This window comes from Camelus dromedarius, chromosome 32 (assembly GCF_036321535.1).
Source record: "Camelus dromedarius isolate mCamDro1 chromosome 32, mCamDro1.pat, whole genome shotgun sequence".
NCBI classification, from domain to species: Eukaryota; Metazoa; Chordata; class Mammalia; order Artiodactyla; family Camelidae; genus Camelus; species Camelus dromedarius.
In genome coordinates, this window is record NC_087467.1 from 21,888,909 (window position 1) to 21,903,806 (window position 14,898).

A 14,898-nucleotide genomic window follows, 5' to 3' on the forward strand; every position below is an offset into this window, starting at 1 on the left:
ACTAAGTTAGGTCTCAACCCTTTTCCCCTGAGGATGTACAACAGCACATTTAAAGACTAAAACTCAAAATACTTTAATGAACAAAAAATTAGAAGTATAAATCAGAATTGTCCTCTTTAAGCTTTATTTTATAATTTGGCTGCTTTAGTCATAAATACACTTAAAAACTTATATTCCAGTTAATAAGTACACTAACTTGGTGCTAATCATTAAAACACTTTCCCCTCGATTGAGAGATTACCATCATTATTCTGAAGACAGAGAACCCAAGATCCACAACTGCATTCATTAACTGAAAAGGAAAACAACCGCACGATAGACTATGTTGTGACACAGTCCCGAGTTAGGCTTTACTCCCTAAGGAAACAAACCCTTTAAACTGTACAACCATTAGGCTGTATATTCTAAATGTTAACCGTTTACTAGGTAAATAATCTATTAAATAAACTTATAAAAAATTATCATCGAATCTAGCATTAGTTTTCTGTGTGCCCAGCACCAAGCTGCATTACCTGCATCTTCTTCTCAGTTAAACGTGTAACTAACCAGAGATGTTTAACAAACGTACTTAAAATAAAACTACAAAAATATCTACCAATTTTTCTAATCAAAAGAAAAAGAAAATGCTCCAAAAAGAACATTATAAAAATAGTGAAAATGAAAAAAATATTCACAAGCAGGGAAACTGGAAAGCAAAGTTTAAAAAATTATACCTATTTTTGTCTTCCACTGATGCATCTTCTGAACTTTTGCTTTCTTCTTTAAAGTACTGGCCTGAGCTAGATGGATTAGCAAAAGTAGATATGAAAGGTCCCAGAGACTGAAAAGCTGCCTGGCGAACCTAGGAAGAAAAAAAGGACAGGTATAAAACATAAGTCCGTCTTCAGCTAGGATTCATCATTCCTCATCAATTATTTCCTCCTTTTAAATTTTTCATCCTGCTTGAACAGTTACAACACGAGAACACGAATATGAGACCCTATAAAACATCCAAGTGGAACAGAAATTACGTGCAGGTTAAGTGGAGGGAGGGTGTAGCTCAGTGGTAGAGTGTGTGCCTAGCATGCACAAGGTCATGGGTTTAATCCCCAGTACTGCCATAGAAATAAATTAAAAAATAACCTAATACCCACCCCCACAAAAAAAATTAAAAGAAAGAAAACAGTTACTATAGTAGTCTACTGTCTACTAAAAGCATTAGCAATAACATGCCTTAAATGATCAATTATTCTTAAATTATGAAATCAAATCATGTTTTCTATAAACTGTATTATTTTATAAAAATGATAATTAAGCGAAACCCTACCCAACGTGAAGGATCACTGATCAAATTAATAAACAGTGCAGATAATTTAGTCCGTCGGATTTCTTGACACGTTGCACAGGAAACCGCCATGAAGCACTCGGCACAGGCCTTCCGGACGCCCCACACGTTATCAGAGCAAAGCTGGAAAAACCTAGGCAGCTAGCGACAGGGATGGGGCCCGTCAGGCAACAGACACCAGCCTCCAGGGCTTACTTTCATTTCATTTTCTGCTTTCACAGCATTTCAAACATTAGATTTCTCTTAATAAAATTCAGAAGGCCTATTTACTATTAGAAGTTAGCAGTTCTAAGTAAGCTCACGCCTGATTCAGACCAGTACTGACTACGGAGAAGGAAGAACACCCCAACATGCAAAGCTGGAGCGCCACCCAGGAGCTTGTCCTTCCTCATTGCGGCGATGGGCGGACTCAGGCTCTTCAAGCATGCTAACTTCTACATCAAGCGTTTGTATCCCGTAAACTCACCATTTAAAAATCACCTGCTATAAATCTGCCACTAGAATACTTGAGGGTTGCAATAAAAGTAAAAACTCGTTTGAATAAATAAGAATTGATTTTATAGAAATGTGAGAGTTAAACAGGGATTGATGGTTCTTACACATACCTGCATTTTTAACAAACTGTCCTTAACAAAACACAGTTCAGCCTACAGAAATTTAAACTCCCAAACTCAAAGTGGTACTATCTTCCTGGTTTAGCTCCAGGGGACTGCGTTATGAAATCTGGGGGTGACCGTCAGTGTTTCAAACTTAATGTGCTACTTTGTAACACGCTGCTCCTCCGTAATTCCTTTCTGTAATACTTACCAACATCTCCTCAGTAGCCTGCTGGCCAACTACACTGCAAATGTCTCCAAAGTTGGCAGCACACACCTGACGAGAAAAGCATCGGTGGCATTTCACAATATTGCAGAGTTCTTTAAAAATAACCTTTTGAGTTTCACAGAGCAATACAGTGACCACCAGAACCACCTTTTCTTAAACAACAGCAGCAAAATACCTTTCGAACATGAAACATTCTGCAGTCACAGCACATCTCACAGAACCGGGGGAGGATAAGGCGCTCGGTGATGTCCTTCCCAACCATGGGGGCCATTCTGCACATTATCTGAAACAAGAACGAACAAAAACACACTGAAAACATCTTCAAACTAAGACTTTTCCAGCTTGCTGATTTATTAACAGCCTAAAGTTTAAGGAAACGTAAAACACTTCCTCAGTCCACACGGGGCTTGGGTTTCCCAGCTGCACTGGCAATTTTTCCAGTCTTTTCTCCCAAGACAGTAAACTGAGGCTGTATGAAGTGGCAGGACGCTCTCCAGGGGAGAGTGCCATCTCTTCTTCCCACCTTATCTTCCCATCTGCTATAATGAATTTACAGTTACTTCATTACTTTCTTGCTGTACTTCTTGCTTTCTCAGAGCCCAGTGACGCAGCCATCGAACTCACAGGTGCTCTGCACAGCACGGGGCACAGAAAGCACCTTTTCCCCAGACGGCTATGTCCCTTCCGGGCCCAGCATCGTATCTCAAATGCAATGACCTGTGGCTACTCGGACACCCTACAGTATGGATGCAGTGAAACGTGTAACGAGCACCTCCTGCCTGTCAACACAGGACACTTTTTCCCTAAACAGAGAAGCAGTTCCACTTACGGCCACCGCTTCCGTCTTCACGTCGTCGGTGCTGTCGGGGGCGGTCAGCCCCACGAGGACGGGGCACACTTTGGTCTCCACGTCGAACCGTTCAATCAGCTCCTGCTCCAGCAGAGCCAGCAGGGCCGCCTGGCTGGTCTTCCTCACCTGGGAGAGAATGGGCCCGAGCACCTGGGACTCACTCACGGTAACCACAGGCTAACACCCGAATCCCACACGTCTGAAGACCTCTCATCCCAACTTAAAGGGGCTCACAACCGGCAGAACCTTGCAAATAAAAGTCAGTGGCTATTTTCTTCAACTAAGGCTAAAACAGAACTCTGCAGGTGGTGCTGTAACAGACAAGGGGGAGCAGAAGCGCTGTTCTTGTACACTAGCTCTCAAAGTGACAGACTTCCTGAGGGATACCAGCAGGGCACCAGGTAAGGATGCAGCCCGACTGGCATGAAAGACACCTCCAGGGACACGCGGGTGTTTTGAAAAATAGAGAAACCAAGTGGCAGAGGAAGGAACACCCCAATGAGACCACCTGGGGGCCAGTGAACACCCAAGAGACCATGCGGAGAGGGCACACTCACCTGGTTATTCTGATCTGCCAGGTACCTCACCACGATAGGCAGCAGGTATTTGGAGAAAGCATAGGGGATGGCGGGCCGGTTTTCTTGACAGAACAAGGCGATGTGGGGCACCTGCTCCATCAGCTCTGCTCTCACCGTTGGTTCTGGTGAAATGGGAGCGCGTGAACGACGTCCTCCCACAGGAGCACCACCGGGTCTGGTGGGAGGCCAGTGAGGAAGTGCCAGACCCCTCCTCCACCCAGAGCGCCTGCGACTCTTCTCTTGGCCCGAGGGGGGCTGACCCCGTGGGCGAGGGCCCTGCCCCGTCCCAGTGTCTGTCTCACTGTGTGCACGGGGACTGCACCTGCTCACCACCCGCCCTGCGCCAAACATCCCACCCACCAACTACAAGAAGCTGCCATCCGTCCGCTCTGCTACCAGCACCTCCCAGCACAAGCCAGAAGGACTGGCGCCTAGCGCAAAGGCAGCCAGCTAGCAGAGGGCACACAGTCGGACTCAAGTAAGATGAGGGGCGAGTGAGTATAAAGGAGACCAGTGGACGTAAAAAAACCAAAACAAAGCCCGACAAGACCCAAGCAGACGTGGCAGGTTTACGTGTGGCAGACACAGCGTCGCAAACCTCCGGGTTTCCAAAAGAGGAACCGTCCAGCAAGCACTGGTCGGAAAGTCAGCAGGTCACGTGAGAAACAAGGCAGGATTCCTAGGCTGCTCACCACACACAAACTTGACGTGAACCACAGGGCCAATTTTTCTTTTTAAAGATCAAAAGCCCTTTCAAGGCAAAATGAGAAACTAAGATGAGCTAATTTCACTTTATAAAGAAAAACTTCATTATACACCACAGATGCCACACTCAGTAAAAGACAGAACTTTTGGGAGGAAATACATGTATAATGAAGTGTTAATAAATAAATGCATAAAGAACCCCTTGTTCACATGAACAGAAGAGAGAAACTAAGGCTACGAATGGGCAGTTCACAGAAGAAACGAAGTGGCTGAGCCTTGGCAGACGTGCGGAGTCCCCAGCACAGCCCGCTGCACCAGCCCTCCTCAGTGCCCTGGCACCGATCAACGACTCTGTTCCCACAGCTACGTTACTGTACAAATGCGTCCAGAGGAAATTTAACTTTCAACAAACAGAAATTAATGAAACTATCAGGAGAGTATGTCCTAGCACTGCACAAAGCTAAAAATTTTATCAACAACCTGACATTTGTAATTTCCACTGCACGGCGGTGCCATGTGAAGTCAGACGGTACTTGAACAGAATAGTGCACTTCTGTTTTGAGAAATAAAAACTAATTTTTAAAAAAGGTACTTTTCCTGACTGAATTTGCGAACGCTGGCGTAATACACCTATTTTTCAAGCAAAAGAAGGACACAAGTTCCAGTCTTAGTTAAGAATGAAATCAGTAACTTTTCTTTCCTCAAAGCCCTGCTTAGGCAAACAGACCAACAGAACAAAACAGAGTCCAGGCGCGGACTAGACAGAGAGACAACTGGTAACTGAGGTCTAGCAGGGAAGACAGTCTCTTAAATACACATGCTGTGTCCACACATTTACAAAGAAACAGAACGGGATGCAGCCCCTGCTGCACACTGTACGCAGGAGCCAAGTCCAGCCGGGATGTAACCTGAGTCAGGGGTACGATCAGTGCGGCTTCCAGGTCAGATAACGTGGGCAACAGCCACGACTCTGGGCTGAGGAAAGGGGTCACAGGCGGCCCTGCCCGTGAGAGGGAGAACTGCCCTCCCAGAGCGGGCGCCGTTCCAAGGGTGGACAGAGAGGAAAATACACCTCAAAGTACAAACTCCGCTGGGTGACACAGGGCTCGTACCCGGAATACGGAATCCTGCCAATCTATAAGAAAAAAGACTGCCAACTTTAAAAAGGGGAAGGGACTTGAACAGGTATTTCCAAAAAGAAGATTCCCAGACAGCCAGTAAGCATGTGACCAGGTGCCCAGCCTTTCTGGTCAGTAGGAAATGTCAATGAAAACGACAGTGAGATGCAAAGGCAAACCACTACCCCTCTGGCAAAATTTTAAATAAACAAAAAAGAGCTGGTGAAGACGGGAAGCAACAGGGACTCTCAGACACCGCTGCTGCTGCTGCTGCTACAAACTGTGTGTCACTTTGGAAACCTCAACGGAGCGTCAAAAACGAGCACAGGCATAACCTCTGACCTCGGGGCTCCCCTCCCGAGCAGCCGCCCGGGGACGTGCACACATGTGGCTGACGGTCCACGGACAGAACGGTGGGTGAACAGGCTGCAGAATATTCAGACTGAAATCCCTGGGTGGTAATTTTTAAAAAACTTTAAATAGCTACATGCACAGGCATGAGCTTCAGCAGTTCAGAGAGGAGCACAAAAGAATACATCCAGGATGACAGCCAGGGTGACTCTACGTAAGGTTCAAACTGATCTGTGTGTTCAGGGGTCGCTCACTACCCGTGAGCGAGGAGGATGCGCAGAGAACAAAAGCACCAAGGCCCCTGAGAAGGAACACCAGTGTCAGCGGCATCAAACACTCAAGTCGGTGCAGGTTAGGACCTGGCAGCGAGCGCTCTGCCGGGGGACAAAGGACTGGACAGTGAGAACCTGGAAAATATGCTGCTCGAGCAGGACTTCTGTCTTCTGAACCACGTACAAAAGTTTAGAAAACTTCTAGGTGGAGGAGAGGTAATATTCAAAAAGTTAAAGGCTGAGAAGTTCCCGTATCTGATGCAGAGACAGGAATCCTCGTCATGGAAGGCACCGTCCTGAGAGGAATAAATGAAAGTAAACCTGCACCTGAGCAGGGGGCAGTGACACTGCACAGGTCAAGGAGCAGCAGTCTTGGAGCAGTCAGGAGCACCCAGGTCTCCTCAACGATGGCGTCGGGCCAGCTGACTTCACAGCAAGAGCAGAGTGGGTAAGCACAACAGTGCCAGCTAGATCGTCCCACTCGGCTACGTGCTCACTTGACAGTAACGGTGCGGGGCAGGGCACAGCTCAGGGCTGGAGCACGTCCTCAGCATGCACGGTGTCCTGGGTTCCGTCCCCAGTCCCTCCTCCAAAAATAAACACGTAAACCTAACTACCTCTCCCCGCAAAAAAAGTAATGGGGAAACTGAAACATCTCCAGACAAAGGAAAGGGCGCGCCACTCCCAGACCCCCAGCAATCCGTGTTCCTGTGGCGGGGGGGGGGGGGGGCAGAAGGGCTAGGCAAGAGGCCCACCAACGCGGGGCACGGGGACAGACTCAGCGGCGAGTCTGCACAAGCGCTCGCTGTACAGCCACCTCCAAAAGACGAACAAATTCAGGGGAACAAAGGAACACAGGTGAAAGCTGAAACAGAAAAGGCAGCGTGCAGGGTTCTAAGCGCCTTGCTGGTTTGGGAGGGGGTTCCACACATTATAAGTTCAAGCCGCGGCGGTCTCAGCGGCGTTCCCGACCACCGCGGCCGGCCGGCCCTCTTCGCTGGCTCCCTCCGAGCACACGGCAGCCATGGCGTCGCCCCAGCTGGCCCTCCGTCACCCCCGCTGCTGCTCTGCTCTCACTCACAGAAGTGCGAGCTCCCGGGCGCGGGGGCCGTGGGAACCTCCGCAGCCGCCCCACTGCAGTCTCCTCTCTCCCGGCAGGCACAGTTAACCCACTGCGGACCCACCTCTGGCCTGTCCTCCCCTCTGCGAGTACCCCGGCCCTCCACCCCCACGGTCCCCACCAAACCAACTCCAACTCCCTGACTCTGAAGCCAGCCAATCCTCCCGTGACAACTTAACGTTAGTGTGTCGGCTGCATTCGTTACTTAATTTGATGACAAGAGTTCTTCCTCATCTTAGTAATAGTTCTAGCATGTAACCCAGAACCTTGCGTCAAGTATGCACTGTTTTATGTTTACTGAACAAAGTGCAAGTGTAAATGTCGATAGAGATACTTATCAGAAACTCAACTTAGGAACATATTTAAAACCACACACAGAATATACAGATAGAAGGAACAGCACTATAGTTGGTAAACAGGTAGAAGAAAACAAATACAAATTCCTCCTTAAAGAATAAGTCTCTCCTAACAAAGGGGTAAGCGCAATGGGCTCAACAGTGCCGGAAGTGGAAGGTGACGTGTCTGCCTCTGCCAGACCGAAACAGACGGTGGGTAAGGTCACCATCCACCAGACGCCCCCAAACCGCTCCGGAAGCAGCACAGACGCGAGCAGCTATGAACACAGACCATCACAGCGAGACAGAACATCAGTACGCTTACAGACGGTGTCTTCTACAAGGTGATAAAAATATTTAAAGCTTATGTAAATAGTAAACACAGTCCCAGAAAAGGGAGTTACCAAAAGATGAACTCATCTAAAACTTAAGATGAGAACTGCTGATATGCCAAAAAGTTTGATGGAAACTGAAAAACATTTTAATAAAGAGATCATGAATTAAAAAAATTATTTTTGATTGTTTCTAAAGTCAAATACAAAAATATGCTTAATAAAGTATTAGGTTAAAATGGTAAATTTTATGTGTGTTTTACCACAATAAAAATATTCTTTAAAAAAAACTTAATAAACTGTATTCTAAGCGTCAAATCAAGTTCACCTCTTCCTTAAGCAGACTCTCCACTTACCTCCACTTCACACACAAGGCAGCTTTGGTGTTACAAGGGGTGGTTAACTTTTTTTTAATACAAGTAATGCATCTGACATTCACCTAAGAACCTTACAGCCCACTCCATCCTTTTTAATTTATTCAAAATTATTTTCAAGGTTTTTATCAATCCTAAAATACTATTAATGTACATGATGCAAAACAACGTTCTTAGACTTTTCTGATGAGAAATTTCCAGACTTAAGCTGAGTGGGCCTGCTGCAGAATGCGCAGGCCTTAGTAACAGGTTCTTATTTTCTTCTTACTGATAGGTTTGATGATTCTCTTAGGAAATCTTTTAAAGAGATCTCATGTCACACTAGGTTTTTCAGTAGGTTTTAGAAACATGAATTCAGTAAAAGAAACCTTTCTCCACATAAATATATACCTGAGTCATCAGCTAATCTGCTAATTCTTTCCAAAACGGCAATACAATCTCTTTCATCATCGCAGACTTCCCTCAGTGTATCCAGCAAACTCCGGGCCACCATTTGTCTACACAGGAAAAGAAAATGACATGGTGTTCAGTGACTTCGACAGCTAACATTTGGCATTTGAAAGGGCAGAATCCATATTAGTTTACAAGAAATGTGTTATTATAAAATACATTAAGGAAAAATTAAGTCACTAATTTCCTACATGACAAATGCCAGTGTGGACTTTATTTTAACAAGATGAGAGTGAATATTTACCAAAATATTCTTCAACTATCTGACAAATATCTAAGGTCATTGAAAATGTGTTTCAAATAGCTACCTTTAATTGTCATAATGGAAAAATATCTCTATTCTTCATTATATAAAACATTATCTTGACATATTTTAGTCACTGAGTTTTATACATGTCTACGCAAAACATTTAAGCAAAGACCAAGGTTTCCCAGGAAAGTGTCATATGGGGTCTGGGGACACAGCTGGGTAAACAGCGCATTAGGAAGAGCCTGGGCCCAGTTGCCGCTGGGGCCCTGGCGGCCGCCCGCGCACAGTAGGCAGACAGCACCATCTGCTGGAAGAATCAGACTCCTCGGCAGGCACCTTATGTGACTGTCAGGATCATGCCTAACAACAAAAAGACAGTGTTTCTTGGGTTTGTTTTGCGGAAAAGCCGAGAAGCAGCGCAGCTGGCTCACCAGGACCGGGGCACAGACAGCGGGACCGGCGGCCGTGCTCAGGGACAGCTGGCGGCCCGGGGGCACCCGTAACCTGGGTCCTTTTATCTTCCCTCCTGTAACTCTGGTCATAAACCCTCCCTCTGCTTCCCCTTTAACGACGGGGACGTGCACGTACCTGTTAAACACGTTGTCGCTCGCAGCATACTTGTCCAACCTCCCCAGCGGCGTCAACATTTCATCTTGTGAGACAAAGTCCAGGGCTGAAGGTACAACAACCACATCAGACTCTGAGCTGCAGGCATCCACACCAACTATCAGAGACATTAGAAACACTCCTCGTAACACTGGGAGACCAAGCGCTGCCCCGTGCCTGCCGCAGCAGAAGCCAACGGCCCTCTGATGCGTCTCGAGTGGTACCAGCACGCACAGGAGACTCAGAACCAGCCCAGAGGCCACGGGTGCCTGAGGACATGCCCTCTCCTTCTCCTACAGACATGTTCCAACTGCCCCCGGAAGCACCGGGGGCAGAAATTCAGTCACGGGGCTCAGAGAACGGAGGCATCAGAACAGAGGGGTGGCAGGGACCTGAATGCTCACATATCCATCAGAACACCAACACCTTGTCAACAAGTCAAGTGCCAAACGCTGACAGTAAATTCTGCAACGCAGAGAACAATTCTCTTTATATACAGACAGAGGGACCAAGACAAGAATTACACAGACTTCTCACCAGAAAGAACACAAGCTAGAGACAAGAGAGCAGCATCTTTAAAGGACTGAAAGGAAAGAGGTCAACCCACACCTCTACATCCAGTGAACAGAAAGCGCTCAAATATCTTTGAAATTCATGTCTTTCAAACACAAAGGTGAAATAAAGACTCTCTCTGACATACAAAAGCTGGCAACCATCACCAGCAGCAGACCTGCACTACAAGAAATACGAAAGAAAGTCTTTCAAGCAAAACGAAAGTGATACCAGACGGAAGTCAGGATCTACACAAAGGGACGAAGACCGTCAGAAACGGAGACGTCTGCGGAAACACAAAAGCCTCTTCCTATTTAACAGACATCTCTAAGAGATAATTGACTGTTTAAAGAAAATGATGTACTGTAAAATAAAGAGGCGAAGAATGCCCTGTGCGGTTTATAACACGTGAGAGGGTAAAACGTGTAACTACAATAGCACAAGGGCAGAGAAAGAGCGGAGCATATCGTCCTCAAGTTCTCACACACACAGACGGCAACAATCAGAGGGGCACGCTAACTGTAAACTCCACAGCAACGGCTACACGTCTAAAACCCGCCAACACACAGCAAGCCAAAAAGGCCGAAAATGGAATCATAAAAAATATTCAATCCAAAAGGGGGCAGGAGAAGATAAAAGGAAGAAGAGCTGGGGCAGGTGGGAAGCAGCTCGCAGAGGAAGGAAAACCAAACCACACCAGTAACCACACCAAGTGCAAAGGGGCTAAAGACCCCAATTAAAGGGCAGAGACTGTTAAACTGGATTAAAAGTAACACCTAACACGAAAAAATTCACTTACACAGTACCGAAAAGCTTTCACGTGTTACTCTGATCCACAATTCATAGCAAAGTACCTTACATATTATGAGCCAAAGAGTTGTAAAAACCACTCAGACACTCTCATCTGGCCTGTTTCCTCCTTTGTAACCTAAGACTGTGACCTCAAAGGCACCTGTATGCAGGCTCTAGAATTCTATGACTATGACCAAACTGTTTCATCAGCCTCACACTTGTTCATCTTAAAGATAAACATTAATAGCATTGAGTCCGGTCCACAGAAAGTCAGGGGCCGCAGGGAAGAGCCTGAGAGCAATGAGAGCCAGATACTGCTGCGTTTGAGACAAGCCTGGAGCACTTACCCTAAAACGCAGGCCCCAGATCTCCTATTCAGACCCTGGTCGTGCAGGTTTGGAGTGAGGTCCAGGAGCGATGATTTTTGGTAAACAGCCCCAAGTAGCTCAGTGCAGGCTGTTGAACCACAGTATCTGAGACACACACGCTGAGAGGGTGACAAACTGTATTTTGCTTCCACTTACGGCACCAGTCTATCAATCACGGTTGCCAATGATGCCTACACAGAAGGACAGAGGCACTGGGGACAAGGGAGCACTTCTGTTTCCCAGACCTGCAGCCTCCTGCCATACCTGTGGAATCATTCTGGCCTGAATCATCCTCTTCGAATTCAAGCTTTCCTCATCAATTCTTGATTGGACCAATGGGTTTGGATTTCATCTTTATGGAAGTGGCAAGGATATGATTATCATGGCTACAGATGGCACACTTAGTCTTACCCAGTCATCCAAATGCACCCCCCCCACATTATAAGAAGGAAAAACACAAAAATAATCAATAGAAAAAGTATTACCACTAAGGGAAAAAAAACCCTGCAACATGAGTGATGGTCCAGTCAGTAACATCCTTAGATAAGGTAGACAGAACAGAGGGAGTAAACGCAGCTGCACTGCTCTAAGGATCCTGTAGCTCATGCAAAGTAGTACATTAACTTTAAATAGGTCATGGTAAATTAAAGGTGCAAATTACAGTCCTCAGGAGTAATCTTAAACATGTCAGAAAGGACAGCTAGAAAACCAACAGAGAATTAAAATGGAATACTAAAAAAATATTCAGTTAACCCCAAAGAAAGCCAGGAAAGGAGCAACAGAGGGGGAAAAAAAGAGACAAGAAGAAACAAGCAACCAGATCAATAATTATATTATGTATAAATGGACTAAACATTTAAGTAAAAAGGTAGAGATTCCCAAACTAATAACAAGGTAACATTCAACTGCAGTCTGCCTACCAGAAACGTACCTTTAAAGTCAAATTTTCAATCAACAGATTGAAAAGCATAAAAAACAAACAAACAAACAAACAAACATGAAACAGCAAGCATAAGGAAGCTGGAGCGGCTACTTTATTATCAGACAGAACAGACGACGACAAGGCTATTACTAGAAATGGGACAGACCGCCCACCACCCTCCCTGCACCCAACCTGTGCCTTCCTTTCTAAATCGCTCCCTGAACTCTGGATTCTTGGGATTATGGCAGCAACAGCCCCTAACAGTGTTCACAGCTTTAAAACTCACTGATGAAGTGAAAAAAATCAAGTCAGCTTTTAACATTATGTGAAATTTCAAAATGACCAAAAGGCAGTGATTAATTACTCTGAAATGTTTTCTCAAATTGTATCTGTGTTCCCCTTGTTTCAATGTTCCCTCTTCTCCTGTAAATCTACTGTCCCAGGTGGCTGAAGGGGGAGCAGGATGGAAAAGCAAAAGGAAGATGATCTGAAAGGTCAACACGAGGCAGAATTCCCATCCTGACGTAGGCGACCTTCATTCTCCAAGACCTGGTACTTAATTATAAAGCAAAAACTTCCGGGAAGAGCTAAATGATGTATCTTTTAACAAAAAGTGTGGTTTATAGTGACTCCTAACAGAACAGAGTTCCTAATTGGAACAGAAACCTAGGATACAAACTGAAGCCCTGTCTTTACAGGTCAGTCAATCCATCCAGTCTCAAGGGCCCTGAACATAAATCAGACTCCGGCCCTTCTAGTTTCAAATCATGACAAAAGAGCCGAAAGCGTCACACGCAAACACAGAGGACATCAAGGAAAAGAGGACAAGAGAAAGAAACAATAAAACAAAGACATTTACCTCCGTTACTTATAAACTGCGTACTTCCCTCTGCACCAGCTGAGACACACGGAGCACCAGTCACCCCTGCAGTCTGCTCCCCCTGCACCTGCACCTGCACCAGCAGAAACCACCTCCCCCCAGTTTTCAGCTGTTTTAAATTTAACGAAAACTGTATAAAACGGAAAAGTTTAGAAGTTGGACTCATCTGAAAACTTGAGGATGGTTGATTTAATCACCAGCGTCAGCAAAAGTGCTGGGAAGAGGGCAGAGGTTCTTTCAAGTCACACAGATCTGGGTTCACCGTCGTGCTCTGCTCCACGTGCACCATCTACGTGGACTTAAGGCACGTATGTAGTTAACGTGGCTTCATTTCCTCATCTGTGAGATACTTGTTTGTTGTCAAAACTTGAAGACACACATGCGAAGGTAAGACATCTAACACGGCGGCAAGCAAGTGCATCAATGTTCCCTTACCCCACAACTCACTGGTTTCTGATACAGAATCTCAGTGTGGTTTTCCCGTGTTTTTAAATGTTTTCATTCACTTCATTCAACTGGTACGTAGCACAGCACACACGATGTGAGTGCCAGGCAGACAAGAAGTGTGCACACGTCACTGTACACGTACACATGTGTGCGCACATGCATGGACATGAACGCCCCCCTAAGAAAAGGCACGTGCAGTAAGAGCACACACACAAGACGTGATTAGCAGTGAGCTTCCAGCTTGGCCCTGGTGAGAGCAGCCTTCAAAGCCAAGCTGATTCTGGGGAGACACACTGAGGTTTGCCGGGCAGGACGGCGGGCAGGAGAGGGCACTGCAAGCGGCCAATCCCAACGACAGGGAGTCGAGGAACCCCGGCCATGTGGAGAGGACGACAAGTGACTCAGTACGTGTGGGGCACACGGCTCATACGGAAGGGGTGGGGGACCAGTCACAGTCAACTCAGCCCTCTAACTTTTAGAGTACCATTACTACCTTTGCAGACTCCTCTCCCCTGGCAGTTCAAGCCGCACTGCCGCCCTGTAACTGGGGATGGCATTTCAGATTTTCTAAGCAGCGACAAATTCAACAGTTATCTCCTTTGAACAACGGACAATTCCAGGCAGTGAACATACTTATACAACTATGTTATAATGAAATGTGATTTAAATGATCATTAACTAAAAACCATCAATTGTATTTTCAATTAAGAGAGAAGCAAAGATGGTGATGTCTTTTCCAAGCCGAACCACCTCTTGGTCTCCAGGTAGCATCCCCAGGGCAACAGCCTGGCCTCACCTCACTCCACTTCCCATCACACTGCTGTCCCAGCGGGCGGTGGGGGCGGGGAAGAGGCAGAAGCTGGCCCCTCAGGAGTAAACATTCGAATCCAGCTACCTGCATCCGCACCACAGCCTCTCCTCCCCTGCTGACGATGCCCAGACTACAGATTCATGCTAGTTTCTTGCTCACTCTGCAGGACTTTTGAATTTACTATTCTTAAAACTTACAATTGTCTCAGACACTCCAAATCTCTATTCCAAGTCCTTTGAACTACCCTCAAAAAGTAACCTTCCTCTTGTCCTTACTACCACACATGCATTTGATGCCAAGTCAGGGAAAGGAAAGTGCCCACAGCCACGAGGACAACAGCAGGATCTGGGCGGAGCACGTGACTGCCCGCTGCCCCACAACCACAGCCCTGCTCGAGCAGAGTGCCTGCCCACCCCGTCTACAGACCTGCCACCGTGGCCCAACGTCCACCCCATCCAGGACGCCAGTGCACAGATGAGGTGCTGACGGTGGAGGGAAGACACAGCTCTGAGACTCAAATGTACTCCACACCTGATGAGCGACACAGGACACACGGGGCCGTCCTGACCACACAGGCTGTTCCCAACACCGAGTCCGGGACTTCAGCTTGTTAGTCTCTATAATGGCTTTTCATCA

General features: G+C 46.5%; 1 protein-coding gene across 4 annotated transcripts in view; it reads right to left on the reverse strand.

The window, feature by feature from the left end:
• PPP4R1 (protein phosphatase 4 regulatory subunit 1) overlaps nucleotides 1-14,898 on the reverse strand; it is a 47,547-nt gene that overhangs the window by 21,809 nt on the left and 10,840 nt on the right. The window contains exons 1-9 of one of the 4 annotated variants that reach the window (XM_064481612.1): nucleotides 10,100-10,339; nucleotides 9,473-9,557; nucleotides 8,575-8,681; nucleotides 3,557-3,699; nucleotides 2,979-3,125; nucleotides 2,325-2,432; nucleotides 2,132-2,197; nucleotides 1,307-1,465; nucleotides 714-841 (exon numbers count right to left, since the gene is read on the reverse strand). In XM_064481612.1, the coding sequence (XP_064337682.1) occupies nucleotides 714-841; nucleotides 1,307-1,465; nucleotides 2,132-2,197; nucleotides 2,325-2,432; nucleotides 2,979-3,125; nucleotides 3,557-3,699; nucleotides 8,575-8,681; nucleotides 9,473-9,531 (917 nt within the window). In that variant the 5' untranslated portion in view covers nucleotides 9,532-9,557; nucleotides 10,100-10,339. Of the gene's footprint in view, nucleotides 1-713; nucleotides 842-1,306; nucleotides 1,466-2,131; nucleotides 2,198-2,324; nucleotides 2,433-2,978; nucleotides 3,126-3,556; nucleotides 3,700-8,574; nucleotides 8,682-9,472; nucleotides 9,609-10,099; nucleotides 10,340-14,898 lie in introns of those variants that run through there. The other 3 variants (XM_031439186.2, XM_031439187.2, XM_064481613.1) reach the window with 3 other exon arrangements.